The 22,692-nt window shown below is 34.7% G+C and overlaps 1 protein-coding gene across 1 annotated transcript in view; it reads left to right on the top strand.

Annotated features, from left to right (window-relative positions):
- ACVR1C (activin A receptor type 1C) overlaps nucleotides 1–22,161 on the top strand; it is a 66,415-nt gene extending 44,254 nt beyond the window's left edge. The window contains exons 4-9 of the mRNA XM_032479490.1: nucleotides 9–239; nucleotides 2,834–3,001; nucleotides 4,341–4,497; nucleotides 6,023–6,147; nucleotides 8,278–8,408; nucleotides 14,860–22,161. Coding sequence (XP_032335381.1) covers nucleotides 9–239; nucleotides 2,834–3,001; nucleotides 4,341–4,497; nucleotides 6,023–6,147; nucleotides 8,278–8,408; nucleotides 14,860–14,985 — 938 coding nt within the window. The 3' untranslated portion in view covers nucleotides 14,986–22,161. The remainder of the gene's footprint in view (nucleotides 1–8; nucleotides 240–2,833; nucleotides 3,002–4,340; nucleotides 4,498–6,022; nucleotides 6,148–8,277; nucleotides 8,409–14,859) is intronic.
- Nucleotides 22,162–22,692: the final 531 nt, after the last annotated feature.

Genomic DNA, 22,692 nt, shown 5'->3' with positions numbered 1-22,692 from the left:
TTGGTTAGGTCTACCTCTGTTGGTTCAGAGAACAATTGCGAGGACGATTGTACTTCAGGAAATGGTAGGAAAAGGTAGATTTGGTGAGGTCTGGCATGGAAGATGGTGTGGGGAAGATGTGGCTGTGAAAATATTCTCCTCCAGAGATGAAAGATCTTGGTTTCGAGAGGCAGAAATTTATCAGACAGTTATGCTGAGACATGAAAACATCCTTGGTTTCATTGCTGCTGACAACAAAGGTATTTTCAATCTAATTGGGTTCAGCAAATAATATGTTATGTCTATTATCAGATAAGAATAACTAATCTGTTTGTTTTAATAAAACCTGCATGAAAGTCTGATTTCTTCTTTGAGGAAAGAAAATGCTTTCCTCTTCTTCACAGGTAAATGTGCATAACCATACAATAAAGCAGGGCAAATGAGTGATATGAAATTATGGTGACACTATAGCCAGCTTGATATTGAAAATATTTGATGAATGGTATGGCACAGGAACTAACCAATCAGAACAGCAGCTTCAACTGGAACAAAGTCCTGGAAGAACACTGCCATGCTGGGTTTTAACCCTTTACTTGCTGGGTCGTGAAAAGATCTGGAGGTATTTTGTGGTTTTGGGAGTTGCTTTGGGTATCTAGGCAAAGGAATACCATTGGAAGTTTCGAATATCAGCTGTTAACAATTGGCACAGAAATATTTCAATATTTTGATAACTAGTACAAACATACCAACGAATGCTAGCCAAATATTCATCTCTGTTAGGACTGTATTTTTCATCTGTACAACAAACTTTAAGTTTAGGACTCAAATTTTCTAAGACATTATCAGAATGGTAATGAGCAAGATAATTTTAGTGAAATTTTCTATTAATGTGCTGTGAATATGGTTTATATCTTGAGGTTTAACGTTAACAACCCCAAATGGTACTACTTTCTGAGATTTGTGTAACAAGACAGGCCATCAACTTTTTGGTATTTAAGTCAATAGTCATAAAGTATTTTATGTATGTCCACTAATCAGGGACCAGATATAGAGTTTGTGAATTACCTATGCTCTCTTTCTTCTTTTTGCATTGCTTTTACTCATTTAACTGTGCAGTACTTCCTTTAAAGGGAATCAGGGAACAAAGGTGAGCAAAACTTGATCCAGTCAATTTTTTTTTTTATTTGAATCAGTAATACTCATGAAGAACTTTGGAGAGGTAGATATTGTAACCTTTACATAAAGAACAAATTATCTGTGGATATCAGATACCTACCATTACCTATGAAAATTAAGAATCTATGGTTATTTCTATTTAATATAGATTATGAAAGTATTCATTATTAATTAGATGGCCAAAGAGACACATTGTTATACATTCTGGCCATAGTTAACATTTGCTAATGATTTATCTTTTCTGATTTGTCAGGGAGAAACTGAGTAAAGCCAAGTAAAGCCAGGGACAAACTGAGCTTAAAGAAAAAGTTTCTTTCCAAATTCTTAACTGTAGTATTCAAAATGAAACATTTCTTATTAAGCTGTTAAGAACTTTTACTTTTCCTTAGTAACATGGAACTAAACTACCTACCAGTTAGCTTAATTTACAGTGTTGTGAAAGCAGAGATGACTGTAGTTATATGGATCATCTTGATGAGGCTAATTTAATCATGACATTTATTGGGTTATAAAACATTGTGTGCAAGAAAGAGCACCCTCGATTTTCTCTTCTTCTGTTTAACTGGTCTTTCTCTGTTAATGATTTGTCACTGGCTTTGATTCCAAATGCTCTCTAATATCACTTTCTTCATGCATTTCTGTATCTCTTGCAACATTTACAGTTTCACTTTTTAGTCATCTGCCTGATAAACACATTGACAAAGACATTGAAGTGGGAGGGCAAAGATAGCCACTGGTGTTAAGCAGGGAGAGAGGTATGAGTAAGAATTGGTTTGATATGTGGTCAGTTTATTAGTGAACTTAATCATGTTATGTTGACTTTTGCACTCCCAGGAAATTTTATCACTACCCGGATTTGGAAATTAAATATTTGGATAACCAAGAGCTCTTGAACATAAAGCACTAGGTAGAAAAAGTCCTTAGCAAATGTTCATTAATTATAATTTCCTTTCTCTGAACATCAGAACTGGTCAGGACTGCCCAGGGCTACTGTAGACATTTGATTCCGAGAGTTAAAGCTAACTGTAGGGACACTGATAATACCTAGAGAAATTTTAGCATAATTTTTCTTCTGATAAAAATCTATTGTAAGCTGGATTAGCTTTTGGTTAAATGAGGTAAATTATTTGAAAATGTCTAGTAATTGTGTTTGGCACCTAATATAAGCTTTGAGGGAAATCATAAACTTCCTATTTTGAAAGGTGAATAACATGAACATTCTTAGAATGTTGGAGCTTTTATGATAGTAATAATGCTTTGTGTGAATTTGTTATATTTCTGTTTTTTATTGGTATAATCTTTCTTAAAAGCTCAAGAATAATTTATAACACAACAGTGAGCCTAAATGCATCTCTCAGTAGTTTCTCCTATAATGTGGTTGCTATTACCAGCAGGTACTGATATAGAGGGAATAAGAAAGGAGTTGTTCAGTTGTTAGAATCACTGCCTCACAGCTCCCTGTAGCTATGGTGGGTACATATAACAGGTTCTAATACATCAATAGGAACTCATGGAGAATTTTCACTCTACTAACTTGGACTGTGAGTATTATCACTGAAGGAATTAACTTTGCTTTGTTAACAATACAGATTTACTTTAAACACTGACATTTGTTAAAAGCTTCTGGCTTCTTTCTCAACATATATTTATAGCAATAAAATAATTTTTTTCCTGTTAGATAATGGAACTTGGACTCAACTTTGGCTTGTCTCTGAATATCATGAACAGGGCTCCTTATATGACTATTTGAACAGAAACATAGTGACAGTGGCTGGAATGATCAAACTGGCACTTTCGATAGCTAGTGGTCTGGCCCACCTTCATATGGAGATTGTTGGTACACAAGGTGTGTATTTTCTTTCTGACTTTTTTCTCCTTGAATAAGAGGGTAGAAACACTAAGTTGTATTTCTTTGTTCAATTGTGTATTAGTTTATTACAAACTATTATCAAATGTAAAAAACCACTGAAGGTATCTTATAAAGCTGAAAGTTTTGTCATGATATAGCCAGCTCTCACCTACATACTTGTCATTTATCCATAATAATATTTTTATTCCTAGTGGCTCTATCTTTGCCATTTAGCATATATACCTGGAAGATCTTGCTCTGGTAGCAAATGCTCTGTTTTCAGAGAATGCAAATAATTTAACTGTTTACCTTTGATAATTAAAATAATTGGAAAAGGTAATGGGATCTTGAAAAAATATTTATATATCATGTACTTAACGCCAAATAATACCCACTGTGTTTTCTATTTATTGAGATAATAGTGAAATGGCTCTAGAAAGTCATTAGTCTAGTTAGGGTAGTGCTTCTCAGATTTGGATCCCTTTAAACGCTGAAAAATTACTGAGGACCCCAAAAGTTTCTGTGTATGTGGATTATATCTATTAACATTTACTATATTAGAAACTGAAATTGAGAAATTTAAAATATGTATTAATTTACTTAAAATATAATAATTAACCAATTAAATATTAAAATAAATAACATAGTTTTAAAATTTTACATATTTTATAATACAAAAACCAATCTAGTGAGAATAATGGTTTTGTTTTACATTTATGCAAATCTCCTTCATGTCTGGTTAAATGTCTGGATTTTCATACCTGTTTAGTCTGTCCCAGATTGTTGTTTTGGTTGAACTATATGAGGAAAAGGTGATATTACACAGATATGTAGTTAGAAAAGAGCCTCAAGTACCCCCAGGGGATCTTTGGGTCACATCTGAAAACTGCTGGTCTAGGGTAATACAGGTTTGAAACTTGTTTTGTAAGAGAATATTTGCTATGTTCTTATGTGGATATAGCAATGTTAATTCTTTCCCTATTTATTCAGCAAATATTTATTAGTGGTTACTAAATGTTACCTAGTGTTCTAAGCATTGGAGGCATGGTGATGAGGAAGGCATAGCCACTGCCCTTATGTAGCTTACAGTCTAGTTGGGAGGGATAGATACTTATACATGCATGTGAATAAATAAAATAACTTAGATAGTGGTAAGGACTATGAAGAAGGCAAAATGAGAGACTGTGATGGAGAATGACTTGGGATGTAGAATGAGGCTTGGGGAAGACCTTTCTTAGAAGGTGACATTTGAGCCAAGTCTTCAAAATGACTCCTTTTGGAGAGATTCGATCTTCAGTAATGAAAAAAGTTAATATATTTATCTCATGCTTCATAGGTAAACCTGCTATCGCTCATCGAGATATAAAATCAAAAAATATCTTAGTGAAAAAATGTGAAACTTGTGCCATAGCAGACTTAGGGTTGGCTGTGAAGCATGATTCAATACTGAACACTGTTGATATACCTCAGAATCCTAAAGTGGGAACCAAAAGGTAAGATAACTTACTTTGGTAGCATACTAAGACTTATGACTGCCTTATGAATGGGACATGAATGACTGGGATATGTGTATAGGGAGAGGGTGGTGGATTCAAGTGGGAAATCATTAGGCCCAAGACAACAAGAAGTCTTCTCTGGGTGACTGAGAAATCAGTGGCACAATGGTAATAAAGCAAGGAAAGTTGGCATTTTGATCATATTGAAAGTAGCGATTTGGGTAGGGAGTCCAGTGGAGATGAAGGGTGGAAGTGATGGTGCTATATTATTTTTAGTGTGCCACATTCTGAGAATACATTTTTTCACAAAGAGGGGGAAAATGTTAGTAGTGTGTATCTCCTCCAAACCCTTTATACGTTGCAAATGAAGGTGTAGTTCTACACATTCAGGTTAAAAACAACAGATACAGAATCAGCATATGGGACTAGATAGGTGAGGGACTCTATATAATAAATATATTTATGTGCTATTGTATTCTCTCAATATTTAAAAATATTATGTAACATATTCACCTATAGTTGTACTCAACCTTAAATCTCCCAAATTGATGTACATTAAGATAATATGAGTTTGGATACAAGTCCCACTTTCAAAGAACAGAATCTCCGAGAGTTAAGAACAAGTATGACATAAATAGAGCATATCACACACATGTCAGGACAGGCTCATTAGTAATGAGATTTCTGGTGTTTTCTTGTTATAGCTAGACTGTGGCCATATGGCCAACATACTTCCATTTCTTTTCATTTGAAATTCATGCTCTGTGCTACTTTGGCATAATTCCAGGTTTCTTGACCTTGAAATCAGAAACAACCAAAACTCCCTGGAGTTGTTAAAGGCCCTTAAGAGTAGAGAATTTCTAAGCTGGTATAGTTAGCCTCCAAGCCATATTTGACATTCCAGGCCAGTCACTCTGAGTCCTTCACTTGGTTCCCTGGGAGACTTTAGTGGGACCCCAGAAACACTTCAGGATAGTTTATTCAGACTGGGCAGCCCTAAGGGATCTCTTCTCTTTTCCCTTTATAAAACGAGATTTAACTTGTCCATCAGGGAAGCCTTGAAGGCTGGATTCCTTCAGAGGATCTAAAACTTTTAAAAGATTTGTGAGAGTATTGCATCTTCACTTCAATATTCTGAGAAATCCTTGAAATATCCCTAGGACATCTAAGCTCAGTTGGGTCCTACGGACTTCTCTGATTGAGTCCTATTCAAACAAGGATGTGGTTTTCTTGGAGCCAATATAATATCTATATATCTATATATCTTAGAACCAATGTATAATAAAATTGTTCATTGACAGCAAATATTTGTGGAATGCTGCTGACCTCCAGTTCTATTTAAAATGTTTTTTAATTAGTTGAATAAATGTATTATTTAATTTTATTCTATTATAGTGGTACAGAGCTACCTGTAAAAATGATGTAAACTATCTTATATTATGTATCAGAATTTATTAAGATTGTGTTTTACTGGATTGCTATAAAGTCATACATAGAATCTGAAATGTGTATGTTTTTGAAGGTACATGGCCCCTGAAATGCTTGATGATACAATGAATGTGAATATCTTTGAGTCCTTCAAACGAGCTGACATCTATTCTGTTGGTCTGGTTTACTGGGAAATAGCCCGGAGGTGTTCAGTTGGAGGTAAGATTTTGGAAATATTCTTTGTGTCTGCCTTTCCTTGATGCTCTAATTCAATGTACTATATTGAATCATTTCTAAATATTTAGAAGATTAACTTTTGGTGATATCTTTCCAGTGGCAGAACTGTAGCATCTTGAACATAATGGAGATTTTAGGTTGTGATTACTGCTTAGTTCTCCTAATAATTCTGACTTCTATAATAATACTTTGCAAAGCACTTGAGAGTTTTCTTCTTCGAGCTTGTATTCAGTTAGCTGTATCCTTACTTTATACCAGAAATGAAACTCAAAGAGGTTAAGTGACTTGCCAAAGCCACAGGATTTAAACTGATGTCTCCTGGTGCTCACTCTTTTCCTGTTCCTTTCTTTCCTGTGATGATGGGGGGGGGGGTTAAAGTGCAGGGTGGAGGTGAGCGAAGACTTAACTTTCTGACTCTACTGCTCCCAGCAGTTTATAAATTAATAATGAGAGGAAGAATTTGGGCAGATGAAACCCTACAAACGCAGTCTGATTTAATTATTGAATCAGTGGAGAAGAGTTAAATCCTGGTAGAAAATGATTCAGAGTTTTCAGTTTCAAGTGAGACAGACTTGTGCCTAAGCTTGGTTTAGCAACTTCCTGAATGTCTGACTTTGGGTGAGTTAAGTGGTCTCACTTTCTTCATCTGTAAAATGAAGATAATCAAACTGACTCTTTGGGCTTTAAGGGTTTAATGGATTAATTCAGTTAATTCATGTGACACTTTTAGTACAAAGCCTACTTATAGTCAACATTCAATGGAAGAATCGTCATTATTAAACCACTGTCAGTTTTTGGATTTTGTGCCTTACAGCAATCTTATTTTTTTTAAATGAAAAGCTTACAAGGTTAAAATTACATTTTAATGAGAAAATATGCTTTTCCCCTTTGATTCTTAGATAAGATAGATAATAAAGCATTTAGGAAGTTGAAACTATACATAGAAGTAATAGAATTTTAGTGGTGCAGAAACAACAGGAACACTTGAATCCCCAAGTCTGGGGTTAAGTTGCAGATCTACCACTTATTAGCTGTGTACCTTGAGCAAACTCACGACACTCTTTGTGCCTCAGTTTCCTAATTCTGTAAAATGGGGTAACATGGTACTTTCTTTAGTCAGTGGTTTTGAGGGATAATTAGTTAAAACATATAAAGGGCTTAGGATAGTGCTTGGTAAATGGCAAGATTCAAACAAGTTTGTTATTATTTTTTTAAATTTCATACTGATATTTGTCTAGATTTGCTTTTAGGATTTTGTCTTTAAATTTTTTTCAACAGTTGAAATAGTAATTTATTTAATATGATTTGAAGTTCATTTTCCAAATTATGGCACATCTTAAATATTTTAAATAAAAGAACTATAATTAATTCAACTGATTATGTAAGGAAATTCTTGAATTCAAGTAATATTCTGATAAGTAAGGTCAAATCTTTGTCTATTATTTGTGACTCTTTAAATGTTAACCTTCATGTTGAACTATCCAACTTTAAATTTTTTTGGCCATTTCTTTGGAACATTGTCAGATGTAGTAGTTCTAAAATCCAAATGTAAAAACTCAGCTTTTAAAAGATTGCCTAATAATTTTCAAAAAGAGAAAGCTAATTTGTTTTGAAAAGGAGAAATATACTTTTTCATGGAGAAATATATTTCATTCCCAAAGCAATGGGACCATGATATAAATTTTGCAATTAAGCATTACTTTTGAATTTCACAATGGCATTTTATGTAAATCAAAATTTATGTAATTTTCATAATATAAAATTATATTTTATAATTATTAACAGTTATATACATGTAATATATTTTATATAAAATTATATATAACTATAACTATATAGTTATGTATTTGATAAAATAATTATATATACTTTTGTTTTATAATATATGAATTATTTAATTATCACATTATATAAATTTTCATAAACTTACATAACTGTTCAACTGAGTGTTTTAAACTTACTTGGTTTTACACTGATACATAATTTTAATAAGCCTGATTTTCCAGTTTTGCAGGGTGCCATTTGTGCCTAGAAAACTTAATTGATATTATTTTGAGATAAACATTTTATTTATTATTCGTACTGGGAAATTTATTATGCAAATTTTTACAGGAATTGTGGAGGAGTACCAGTTGCCTTATTACGACATGGTGCCTTCAGATCCCTCAATAGAGGAAATGAGGAAAGTTGTTTGTGACCAGAAGTTCCGACCGAGTATCCCAAACCAGTGGCAAAGCTGTGAGGTAAGGCTATGTTCTTATGTATATTTTTCCTATTATAATCTGGAAGTAAGTATCAGGGAGGATTTTCAGTGACCATATAGTTCTCTCTTAATCTCGGCATCTAATTCACTTCATATATGTAGGTATATGTCTTTGTATAAGACTTCAGAAGGATTTTGTTCCTTTTACAGTATCTCTCATGATGCTGTTAGGTGGCAGGAACAACCCTAACGTTCCAGTGACTTTACATAAGACTTTATTGCTTGCTATGCCACGTGCCCTACAGGTTAGGCAACTTCCAACAGCATCTGTGCTCTCTGTGGTGATTCAGTAATCCAGGTGACTTTGATCTTGGAACTCTGCTATCTCAACACATAGCTTCCAGAAGTTTGGGTCAGGAGAAGAAAGGAGCTGGAAGGTCACACACTGGCTCTCTAATGCATTGGCTCAAGTGACACATATCACTTCCACTCATGGTTCATAGTCCAGAACCAGCCACACAGTCCCATCTAACTGCAAGGGGGCTGGAAACGTCAGGAGCACAGCACGTCAGCAGGTTGTCAATGTCTGTGCTACACAAGGTATCACAGTTTCAGTTACCCTTACATTCCATCAATTTTTCCTAATCCCTAACTTGCTGGAGTTTGAGTTTATTCTCTTTCATCAGAAAAGCTTCCCCAGGGCAGGGACCATTTTGTTTATCTCCTCTTCCTGAACCACACATACAGTGACCATCATAGAGCAGGCATAATGCAAGGCTTGTTCTGCCTACGTGGAGAGAGACTTTTGTAGCTTTCACAAGGAGGTAGAAGGGAAGGTGAGGAAAAAGACTATAAACCATCTAACTAGTTCTAGAACTATTTTAATGCTTTAATCTCCCCCACTCCGGTTATGACCGTTTATCTTCTGCCATATTTAAACGTGATGCTTGAGGTCTTTTTTTAAGTAACATCTTTTAGTTTGGCTTTGTCATAGGGATTATTTTATATGGTTGCTTTTTTCCCTCATTTTTTTCTTCTTCTTCATGTTTCACTCAACTCGTTTTCTATTTAGGGCAAGATTTATGTCCTGGTATTTCTGTTTTGTGTAGATATCTTACCTACATACTTATTTGAAAAGCAGAATTTGAGGCATTTAAAATCAAATTGAAATTAATTTTTTTCTAATATTAACCATTTCATGCATATGAGAGAATATGTAACATATATGTAAAATTTGAAGGATAATAATAGAATTCATGACCAAGTTTAAAAAATGAGAACACTTCCAATACCTTTGAAGATTCCTTACCCCTCTGAGAGTTTACTGTTGTAACTAACCATTTTATTGCTGCCTGCTTTTCTTTAGAATCTAGCCATATGGCTTACTTTTGTGTATTTGTGAAACTTTTTGAAACTTACTATATTCTTCTTATTTTTACTTTATCTTACATATGTGTAGCTATAATCTGTTTATTCTCATATCTGTGTAGTACTCCATTGTATGGATATAGCACAATTTGGTTTTTTCATTGTTCTGTTGATTGTCACATGTTTGATTTTTAGTTGTTTTTTTTAAACAATACTGCTGTGTGTTTGTGTGTGTGTGTGTGCATAAAAATTTTTTTTAGGGTGAAAAATATAGATTCTTTTGGGGTGTCCATCTAGATGGTCACATCACCAGATAATAGGAGTTCTGGAATCAGTCCTCATGCCTTTCTTTCCTATTGCAGTTTCTAGGACTTCCAGTATAATGTTGCCTGAAAGTGATGATAGTTTTGCTCCTTAAAACTTTGCATGTTTCACCTTTGAGTGTGATATTTACTGTGGGTTTTGTTTGTAAAAACTCTAGTTTAAATATAAGCTGACTTTAGTTTAATGAAAGCTTTCTTCCTGTCTTTGAGGTGATGATATGGCATTTATGCTTTTGTGTATTAGTCTGATAGGTTGCATTTATATTTTGTTCACTGTTAAACCAATCATGCATTCCTGGAGTAGGCCTAACATAGTAATTTTTTATGTGATCAATTTTCTATATTGCTGATATGTGCAATCTTTGTCCATTTTTGCCCAGTATTTTAGTTCTATTTTGTTTTGTATTAATCTCATGTATTAGATAATGGTGTGATTTTATACCATCATTGTTTTTTAGAATTATGACATTTTCTTTGTTCAATATTCCTTCTTGGCTTTCAGAGCTTCCTTTTAAGATTATTTTCTGACTTCCTGATGTGCCAGTTTTGGTATTTTATTTAAATTGCTTTTTAGTTAGGATGAAATGGTTGTAAGTTCTTTCAGTGTTTGAACATCTGAAAATGTCTTTATTTTGTCCTCACTTTTGAATGAGTAGTTTATCTGGGCTTAAAAATGTAGGTTCAGTTATTTTCTCTAAACACTTTAAAAGTAGTATCCCACTGGCTTCTGACTTCCATTATTGCTGCTGAGAAGTCAAATTATTTTAGATTCTTTTAAATTAATTTATCTTTTCTTCCAGACTCCTTTAAGAATTTCTCCATGTCTTTAGTATTCTGTAATTTCTCTATGATGTATTTGGTATAGATATCTCTTGATTAATCTTGCCGGGAATTTTCAGACTTTCCTCAGTTCTCCAAAATTCTGAGCCATTATCTTTTCAAATAATTCTTCCTTTCATTGTCTTTATTGCTCACTTTTTGAGAACTCATTGTATGTATGTTAGACCTTTCATTTTACTTCTCTTGTCTCTTATTCTTCCCTGTTTTCCATATTTCTCAGCTCCATATGAGCTCAGTTTTACTGCAACATTTTAAGGCTAAGTCTTGATTTTTTTCTTTACCAAGAGCCAAGATTTAGACAGTTTTCTTTACAAAGTTCTTTCTAAAACCATTTCATCCTTACAGTCTGGACTTTGTAAACATCTTGATCTGATACCTCTGTGTGCTTTGAGCTATGTTACCTGTCTTTCACATGTGGTCCATCAATTCTGAAATTCTAAACTGTGAGATCAGCAGATGCCACCAGAGCAGCCCCTTGCTTCAATGATTTCTTACGCTTTTCTGGGTTCATGCATTCTCATTGTTTTACCCTCTGAGTATTTATCTTATTTATTTACCAGCTCACTTATACTCGCTTATATTTTTTAATTTAAAATGTTTGATATTTGTACTTAGATAATTACTTTATTGTGGCACAATTCACATATGATAAAATGCACAAATCTTAGTATACAGTTTAATGACTTAAAAAAAAGTGTACATGTGTATACTTACCATCCAGATCAATATACAGGGAATTTCCAACCCATCCCATATCCATTTTTGTCTTTCATGTCCCTTCTTAGAATATTTTTTTGAAGTATCGTTGATTTATAATGTTGTATTAGTTTCCGGTGTACAGCATAGTGATTCAGTTATACATATGTATGTTCTTCTTCATATTCTTTTTCATTATAGTTATTATAAGATATTGAATATAGTTCCCTGTGCTATACAGTAGGACCTTGCTGCTTATCTGCTTTATATATAGTAGTATCTTCAAATCTTAAAACTCTTAGTTTATCCTTTTCCCCTCCTTTCCCCCCGGTAAACATAGTTTTTTGTCTATGTCTGTGAGTCTGTTTTGCATAAGTTCATATGTGTCATTTTATTTTTAGATTCCACATATAAGTGATATCATATGATATTTATCTAGATATTTTAAAATAGTCATTCTACCATATTCCTGGAATTTTCAATTAAAATAGGATTAATAGCCTCCACAGGATAAGTATCTGTGTTTTGACAGGAATTTTAAAAAATATTTTAATTCCACTCATAGATTTTTAAGAAAGTTTATATAGTCTGAAAGCCCAGGGGCAAAATTTGTTAGTTTTATACATAACATATATAATTTGTTAATTGAAAGAATACTATTTTCATGCAGTTTGAAGGAAGAGAAAAATTTTATAAAACATATAAATAAAATGCATAAAAAGAATAACTATATTTCCATGATTATTGATCATCTCAAGAAGATGAAGCTATTCAATTGATTTCACTTATTCTAAAAGGATGTAGTGTAAAGCAGCCATATTCTCTTTCCTAAAATTACATTCAACATAGTACGTGAAATACGAGTGAACAACTTATCACCATACAGAAAAAAACAAATGAAATCGGTTCATTATTTCACATTATGCCAAACTAATATGCCCTTAAAATACTAGTATAATTCCATTAACGAAAATACCAGTGAGCAAAGGCTCCCTGTCATCTCCTATAGCCAACTTCAAGGTACACAAATGATGGCTTCAAAGCAGCTAGCAGAGCAATGGACCTCGTGCCTCTGCCTAAAGCCAGAGGAGACCACGTGGTGTCTTTCTGAGAGGAGACTCCATGGTCTCTGTCTGACTGGAGACGCCCTGATCCCTGGCTGAGGGGAGAAGCACTGGTCGCTGTCTGAGGAGAAATGATCTCGTCTCTGTCTGAGGGGAGATGCCTTGGTTTTTTTTAATGAAAGAAGCAGCTCTGGTACCTCTCTGAGGGGAGACACACGTTTCTCTATCAGCGGGGAGCGCCGTGGTCTCTGTCGGAGGAAAGATGCTTGGTCTGTTTCTCAGAGAAGTCGCCCTAGTCTCTGTCTAAGAAGAGGAGCCTTGGTCTCTTTCTGAAGGGAGATGCACTGTTCTCTGTTGGAGGGGCAGCACTCTGGTCTTTTCCTGAGATAAGTCGCTCTGGTCTCAGTTGGAGGGGAGATGTCCTGGTCTCTGTCTGAGGTAAGATGCCCTGGTCATTTTCTGAGAGAAGTCACCCTGGTCTGTCTCTAAGGGGAGATGCTCTGGTCTCCATCTGAGAGGGGAGAAACTAGTCTCTGTCTGAGGGGAGATGCCCTGGTTTTCTGAAACAAACTGCCCTGGTGCCTGTCAGGGGGAAGACACCTATTCTCTGTTAGAGGAGAAGCTCTGGTCTCAGTCTGAGGGAAGACGCCCTGGTCTTTTTCTGAGAGGAGTCACCCTGGTCTCCGTCTGAGAAGGGACAGCCTGGTGTCTGTTTGAGGGGAGTCACCTTGGTCTTTTCTGGGGAGAAACTGCCTTGGTAACTGAGAAGAGATGCCCTGGTCTCTCTTTGAAGGAAGACACCCTTTCCTTTTAGAAATTGTGAGAATATAGAATTTCTGTGTCAGAAGATAAGCTCTCGTCTCAGTCTGAGAGGAGAGAGCTGTTTCTCTGTCGGAGGAGAAGCCCTCGCCTCAGTCTTAGGGGAGACCCTGGTCTTTTTCTGGGAGAAGTCTGTCTCCCTGGCATCTTTCTCATAGGAGACTCCCAGGTCTCCAACTGAGGGGACCCAGCCTCATCTCTGTCTGATAGGAGAAGCTCTGGTCTCAGTCTTAGGGAAGAATCCCTGGTCTTTTTCTCAGAGAAGTCACCCTGGTCCCTGTCTGAGAAGGGACGCCCTGTTTTCTGTCTGAGGGAAGACATCCATTTCTCTGTCAGAGGGGAGATCTCTGTTCTATGTCTGAGGGGGTGAGTCTCTGGCGTTCTTCTGAGAGAAGCTGCTCTGGTCTCATTCTGCAGAGAGACACCGTGGTCTTTGAGAGAAGCCCTGATCTGAGTCAGAGTGGAAATGTTCTGGCCCCTTTGAGCATAGATGCTCTGGTATTTTTCTGAGAGAAGTCACCCTGGTCTCCATTTGAGGGGGATCCCTTGTCGTTTTCTGAGAAAATTTGTCCCAGGCTCTTTCTGAGGGGCCACACCCTAGTCTCTTTCTGAGAGTAGAAGCCTTGGTCTCAGTCTCAGAGGAGACGTGCTACTGTCTGAGGGGAGAATCGCTAGTTCTCTGAGAGAAATTGCCTTGGTCCCTGTCTGATAGGAGATGGCGTGGTGTCTATCTGAGGGAAGACACCCTTTTATGTCAGGGGGGGAGAACCCTTTTCTCTGTGTTAGGGGAGATGCTCTGGCCTTCTCTGAGAGAATTTGCCCTGGTCACTGAGAGGTGAAGCTCTGGTCTTTTGCTGAGAGAACCCTGGTCTCAGTCTGAGTGGAGATGCCCTGTTCTCTTTCTGCAAGTGGTCCTAATCACAGTCTGAGGGGAAAAACCCTGTCTGAGGGGCGACACCTGGTCTGGCTGAGATGAGCTGCCCTGGTCTCTGTCTAAGGGAAGGGGTTTTCTTCTCTGTCAGAGGGGAGAGCCCTGGTCTTTTTAGGAGAGTCGTTGCCCTGGTTTTTGTTTGAGGACAAACATCCTCATCTCTTTTTGAGAGGATAAGCCCTGGTCTGTGTCTGAGAGGAGACACCTTGGTCTCAGTCTGAGGCGAGATGCTCTGGTCTCTCAGAGAGCTGGGAGGAGAAGCCCTGGTGGCTGTCTGAGAGGGGAGTTGTCCTTGACAGGATTTTTGAAGGGGTTTGGCCTTGATATTCTCATATTGTTTTAAGTTGACTATTTTTATATCAGAGCTTTGTATCAATTCCTGGGTTTGTGGTTTTGCTTCTCTTGCACTGTGTTTTGTGCTAAAGTCTTTGATATCTTCCTCTTTTAAAGGCACTCCGAGTCATGGGGAGAATAATGCGTGAGTGTTGGTATGCCAATGGGGCAGCCCGCCTAACCGCCCTTCGGATTAAGAAGACTATTTCTCAACTTTGTGTCAAAGAAGACTGCAAAGCCTGATGATGAGAATCATGTTAAAAAGAAATCTCTTACAGCTTTCTTTCTCATTTTTCCTTTTCATGTGATTTTTTTGCCTTTGTGTTGTCGTTGTTGTTCTACCTCAGAGATAATACAGTACAGTATTCAAGTGCCCAAAGGCACCATGAAAAAGATAACTCTAAAGTCAAGCATGAGAGGGAGTTGACTTCATCCGCTCCCCATGTTGTCCTTATTATTATTATTTTTTTTGAGAAGCAACACATCTATTCATCTCTTTATTTAAGGAAGATATTGCAAAAGTGTAAAATAAGCTATATAAAATAATAAAAGTTATAAGGTTTTACTTTACTTGAATCAGGAGCACATGAATGAATCGAAAAGAAAATGTAAAAGCCCATTTATTTTCCTGAGATGAAAACATGTTCATAAAAAATGTGAACTGGAACATGTTATATCTAAACAAAGCTTTAGATCATATAATCTATGGTTTTCTCTATTTAAAAAAAATTGAACAGGATCTTTAAAAAAATTAAATATTACTCTGAACCTTAGCATACAAAACATGTAAAAGTGGAGCTGCTTATTGGAAGATGGAAGTGAGGTCAGATCACTTACTTGGTTTCTCCTCCCATGTTCTACTCTTCATAGTTCACTGACATAGCAGCTCCTGAGGCAAACAGTTTGAAAATCACTAAGGGTGTTACTTTCTCATATTTACAAATGAGACACCTGACATCTTGAAACACTGAGAAATGTCCCAAAGTCACATAGCTAGTGATAGAATTGGCACTAGTTCCAAATCTTGTGATAATCCACACTGTAAAGTTAGCTAGATCCCTACTTTTCCTTTAATTCCCATAGTATTTTTCTCCCTATGCAGAAACATCTTTCATGATGATATTTATGGTTTAGTCAAACAGAAGACAAATTAAGTTATTTTGCAGAATCATAGTGGACCTGTATGAACTCTCAGGACAATATCCACCAACATTTTCCTCATAGAAATTCCCTAGTCACCCTATTTGTTAGATGAGTATTAATATTTTCTGAATACTTTCAGAGGTTAATCAGCCATAAAAATCATTGTCAGAGATGTCTTTAGGATGAATTTCAGTGATCCCTACTATTTTGCACATACACATTTAGAAAGAAAAGAACAGAAAAGGAAGAGGCTACTAGGAGGTATTTTGGGGGGAAATGAAGAAAACTCTTATTAAATGAAGTATAATAGCCATACCTGACAGAGGATATCAGTAACTGTGAGGAGATAATCTTTCTCTACCCTTTCAAAATGGGCAGTGGGTACTGAAGAAGTCTCATGATAATTTTGCCTTTATTCTACTTGCTGTGCAGACAGAAGTGATGAATTCTGAATAAAATAAGGAATTCCCTTAAAATCTATAATTCTGCTTCGTTGAAGGAAGATTTATCATGGTATCTTTTATTTTTCTAAAATATTATTTCCTAAACTCAGTTTCTTAGAACCCTTTTCTGAGATGATCCAAGACCAAAAGTGTTCTTTGGTAGATTCTTAGAAAGTGATAGAGCATATTAGCATATCATGTGCTTTGTGGAGTCTAGCAGTAAAGAAATGTTGCTTGAATTTCTTTAAAATGGATTTCCCAATTTTTTTGACCATGGAACTGTTTCATTAAAAATATGGGAAAACTTTCATTTGCCTACATTGTAGTTTCTACAAAGCATGACTTGGATAACAGTGTTCTAAAGGATATACCTATGGATTATCATATAGAGCACAATCTAGGGATTATACTTCATTCTACTATGGAAATATGTTACTGAACCCATCTTTATTTGCCTGAGATGAGACATCAAAAGCAAAAACCTGACACCTTTGTTCTGCATTTACTTTCACTCTCATTCATTTAGTTATCCATTAATTTAAAAATATGAACACTCCAGATCTTCCTTGCTATAATTATGGGTCCAAAAGGGAAATTAAAAGATAGGTAGATTCTGCCCTCAGAGATTTTGCAGTCTAATTTGGGAATGGGAACAGGGATGTGACTGTGTGGGGGAAGTAAATTGAGAAATAGATGTAATATAATACAAAGTAGGATGTCTTGAATTCTATATGATGGTGGGTTTCAAAAACTACTCTCAATTTTCAACACATTTAGAAAGTATCTTTATCAGGTTATTCTAGACAATCTAAATAATATAATAAATTTTTTAAAGTGCATATGGGAAGGGATCTTAAAAAGAGCTTATGTGATGGGCTAATCTTGCTTGTGCTTGTTACCTTGGTTTTTCATAGATTGTTTCTGCATATATGAGAATGAAATTATTTATTTACTATAATTGCACTATAATTTCAAATAAACAAAAATAATATTTCCTCTTTTATTTACTTAAGTTGGATGAGTACATTTATTTAATTTTTAAGAGAGGAGGTTTTAAAATCTCCATTTTCCTTGACATTATGTTTTATAATCTATTTGAAAGTGACCAAATATAATTCCATATTTGTATTAATTCAACTTCATTCTAATTCATTTAATATCACAAATATCATTCAACTTCTATCTATACATTTAGAGATATTTTTTCTTGTTTTTGTGTTGGTTAACTATAACTCCTAACTGAATAGTCTTATGTTTCAATTTCCAAATATATTTTTAAAGAAAGGGATAGGTTAACAAAAATGATAAGGAATAGTTAAAAGTTCTAATTTTTCCTTAAGTCTCAGCATGATTATAAATAGAAAATGCTCACTTACAAAAATAGGATACAGTTTAGAGCATAAGGCAAATTTACTGTATATACCTATGCTGTTAAACTTCATAGTGTTTCTTTTTGATGGAGTCTTATTGTGTAATATTTATTTCTTTTCAATTGTGTTTTAAGCAAAAATTATTCTTCTTAGACTCAAAGTGTCAGTGTTCTTTGCTCCATTCAAATATTTCAGCTTTGGGTATAATATAAAGCTTGGAAAATGCTATTTATGAAATTTCAGTACTGTATAAAGTGGTGATGGGATTTATATGCAGCATCATTTCCTTAAACTAAGGGAAACATCATTTGTTGTCAATATTCCAGCATGAACTTGTTGCCTTGTGAGCTAAGCGTTTAAGTGTGTAATTGGTACAGATTCCGTTGTGTGCTTCCTTCTGTCTAAAATATTTGGCATGTCATATCGAGAATTCTTAATTTGTATTCTGACTTGAAAGTTAAGTGAAACATGGCTGTGTCGTGCACTATTTTAGGTGTACCACTTGCTTCTCATCTTTGTACTTTCAATTAACTTTGCATTTTAAATTTCCATGATAATATGAAAATAGTAACCTGATTGCAGTGTCTGAAGACTTCAAAATCAGCTTTATTTTTAAATGAAAATCTACAATAGATTCATTAGATTTAGACATTCCATAATAATTTATTATTTGTAATACTTCTGCTTTAGTAGAATTACTAAACAAAACAAAACAGAACTACTTATACTATGCTGGAATTTTGCCACCATGTGACTTACTGGGGCAGAGAAAACTCAGGGCTGTCTTAGAGTTTACGAAAAAGTACCAGGGAACCTACTTAGCAAGTCATCTGAAGGCAGGGAGCCCATGTTTGCCATTATACAAAGTTCAACTCAAAATTACTTAGCAGGGAATCGTTTTTGACTAAGTATTTAAAATAAATATGGAAATGTATTTTGTTTAAATAAATTTATTTAAAGTATGGACTTTTTATTTCCCATCAGGAAATTAAGAAAGTAACAGTAGTAAATCAGTGAAGTTGATGGTAGTTGATGTCTTCAATAATTGTTCCTTTAAATAAATTTACAAGTACAACATTTTAAGTTACTTGGCAATGATTAAGAATTAGTATCTTAAAATGGTGTCGTTGTGGTTTTTGAAGATATTCTGAATTTCTTTTGTGGAACATACTACTTCAGTATTTGCTAATGCTTTGTGTTAGCTCCCTCCATAAGCTAATACCTACGTGGACTTGATGCGCTATTTAGTGAAGACAGTAATTCCTTCGCTTCTGAAGGCTTCCTCTAAACAGAAAAAAAAAATGTCAATTGGAATATTAAAATTTCATTAAAATGTTAATATTAAGTAGAAGTCTATAATCTAGGCAGTTTTTCAAAGTGTTTTAATGCAAATTTTCAGATATTTGGCTATTTTTTTACCTCTAGCTTTTCCTTTATGTTTCATTATTTTTCTCACCTCTTTTTAAAATATTTCCTTACTGTCTCCCAAAATTATCTTTAGTTTCTAATTTTAAAAAATTACTAGCTACTATTTAACTTGATCATTAGCCTTTTAATGAAGGAGAATCCCTTGGTGGTCTAAATTATTTCAGAGATGTCACAGACAAAAACCAAAACCAGAATTTTAAAATTGTAAAGAATGTAAGAGATTTCATAACTCAATTTCCATATTTTATAGATGAAGAAACCAAGGATCCAAGATTAAATGACTGCTAGTTATTAGCAGAACTGGTGTGAGGACCGAGTTGTGGCATCTACCACAGTGTCCTGCTGTATCCAACATATATTAATTAAAAGATAATTAGCATCCATCTAAGCCTACCTGGAATGTACACTAACATGACATTTAATGGTGATAATCAAATCCCACTTCTCTTTTTATTTCTGCTAAAATCATTTGTTCATTCATGGTGAGATCAGTGAGAAAAACAAATAGGATGAGGAAAAATTGTAAAATAGTTGTCAAGCTAGGTAGGCAACCACTGGAGGGCTGAACAAAATTTAGAAATTGTGAGAATATAGATTTCTTAGTGCAAGTAATGGTAAGAGATGGATGCCTCATGATTCCTCTCCTTTTTGTAAAGGTTGTTCTTTCTCTTTATGCTTTGGAACAGGAGTGAAAGATGATTTGGTAGTTAAATATGGGACCATGTCTGGTAGCACATTCTCTTTTCTCTTTACTTAGTTTCTCATTAATTCATCTTTGGCATACACATTCTCTCAGTACATTAAAAAGTATCTTTACTGGATTTCATCAGTTCTGGTCACTGTATAATTCCTGTTCTTCTAGTATTCTAGCCCCTGTCCAGATTGCTACACACTCACCCCCTTAACAAGATTTTAATTTCCCGTATCCACATATGAGAGCTTTCATCTCATGCCTTCTCTAGTAATTTTTCATTTAGTGTGGTGAAGAGGATATTTGTTAATAGCAAAGAAGACTTTCATTTAAATTTTTAAAAGGCTAGTGGTTTAGTTATATTCTAGCTTTTAGCTAACATACAAAGAATGTCCACTTTTGCCTTAATGCTAAATTCCACTTAAGAGATGGTGACTTAGATAGGGAACGTGAAATATATGTCCCATAACATGACTGCTAAATTTATTTCTGCTATGTTTCATGCTGTTGCTTTGTTTTGCTTAGACTATCTTTTAAAATTATTATGTCATATGGTTTGGAATATAATATTGAATTAAAATTAAGTAATAATTCTCATTTTAAAATCTCACTATTAAGAACTGCCAGGATGCTTCTTAATTCAGTTATAGAGTAATACAACATTTGGAAGAATATGAACACTATCTCATCCTAGATTTTAATATTCTCAGATATGAGTATAGTTTCTTGCCAGTGGTCCATGTTATCCTACAAGAAGTTTTTCTCTCCATATCTAACAGTTTTAACTGCAAGATTTCTACTCTGGGCTACATGAATGTTAGCATAGCCACTAAGAATCTGAATGTGTTAGGAAGTTAGCCTTATGCCAGGTGTCACCAGATCTATCTGGGAATGTGCTTTATACAAATCGTCTCAGCTGAGAGGCAGGTAGGGGCTGAAATCCAAACTGCAATTGGATCCTGAACTCAGAAATATTTTTATATTTTGCAGGAAATTACCTTATTAGTTTATGTATCTTCAGAAAATGAGAATTAAATTTTTAAATGGTTCCTGACATCTGGAAACTGAATAGAGAACAAAGGGAAAAATACTTTAGATTTCCATCCTACATTCCCAAGACAACAAAAGAGATTGTATCTTTTTGATTTAACTTTCAATCCAGACAATCTGTAGCAAGATTCATGGACCCTAGTTTCTATATCTCCACTGAGTTTTTATTCTATGCCCAAACCTTTCATTAACTTTGCCTTTAAAAAGGTAATTACATGCCCATGTTCTGTCTATCCAATGCAGGATTAGAATGGGGTTTACCAATATCTCCATTTCCTCCAACAGGCTAAATACAAGTAAGTAAACATTTTTACAAATCCAACTCTTTTTCTCTCTTTATATAAAGTAAGTTTATCTTAGCCAAAATATTAGATTCTACTTCATTTCCACAATGCCTAGTGTCAAGCTCTTGTAGTCTTCTGTTCCTAGACTGGAAAAAATTATTCAAACTTCATCTGTGTTTCAGGTTTCAAAATGTCCTAAAAACAGAAAATGATTCAGATCTCAAAAAAAGGAAATTTGGATTGACTTTCAAAGTACTAATACTAATTATACTTTTCTTTTGGTAGTGTGACTTTTCTTATACCTAAGAACATATTACAAATGTCAAAACCATTGCATTTTGACATTGCAAAACATGCCTTGAACTCTTGAACTACTGTGAAAAAGAATCACTGTTGTAAAGACTTATTATGAGGTAGCTGAAATTCTTAAGAATGTAAAAAGATATTACCTTTCCACAGACAGGTTACAAATGAATGTATATAGGAAATATGAAGAAATAGATTAGGTCTTAAAATGAAAATTAGGCAATAAATTATATCAAAAAATATGCAGATGGAAATTTTAGTAGTTGCAATTTAATCATTGAAGCTGAAGAGAATTCCAAATTTCAAAGAGAAATGAATAATATCCAGATGTTTTATTAATTTTTAGCCTGTGTAAATATGCATTTTATAGTAATATATGTATGCTTATTTTGTTTAGAAATAAGACTATTTTAGAATTTAGTAAGAACTCAGTGATAGCCTTCATACCAAAATGTTTAACTTTATCAACAAGTCATAAAAGTATTTATTTTAAAGCTTTTTAATATTATTGCATAACTTTTAGCTGCCTTCAGATGTAAATAGTTATCTGCCTAAATGTTATATTTTTATGTATGCATTTTCCAAAAATGTATTGTTTTGTAAAATGGCAAAGATAATAAATTAAGCACTCCTTGCACTTGTTTCTGTGAAGCATATAGAGCTCTATTTTAAATAAAAAGTGTCATATTTCAGTTTCTATACAATTATGTTCTATTATTTTAAAAATGTATTTATATTTGCATTCACTAGATGGAGGGGATTTTGGAAATTTAAATGCTGGTTCCAGTGGGCTCTGGAATTTTCCTTCCTTCCTTCTTGGAAGAGACACTTGCTTCTTCAACAGCTATTTCTCTACATGACACTTAGGACAATAGTCTTTGTTTTATTTTTCCTGTAGAGTAACAGGAAAAATATTTGAGCATTTATTGAACGACGACTGGGTTGGCCTGCTCTCACTAACAAAGTCTACAGGTGCCCTGGAGATATGGACCCTGACAAAGTTTTTGCCTTCATTTCTGGTATCTTCTTACCTCCAGCCTCAGCTTTCTCTAAACTCCTGCTTCTTGCTGTTCCTTGAACTTGCCATCCACACACCTGTCCAGGGGATTTGCTCTAAGTCCTCTGCCTGGAATGTTATTCCTCAGATATTTGTATGGTTAAGGTTTCTGTTCAAAAACGGTCACACCAAGCAGGCCTTTCTTGCCACTCTTTCTAGAGTGGCACCCTTTGACATT

This window comes from Camelus ferus, chromosome 5 (assembly GCF_009834535.1).
Source record: "Camelus ferus isolate YT-003-E chromosome 5, BCGSAC_Cfer_1.0, whole genome shotgun sequence".
Lineage (NCBI taxonomy): Eukaryota > Metazoa > Chordata > Mammalia > Artiodactyla > Camelidae > Camelus > Camelus ferus.
This window is presented reverse-complemented; position numbering and strand designations above follow the sequence as displayed.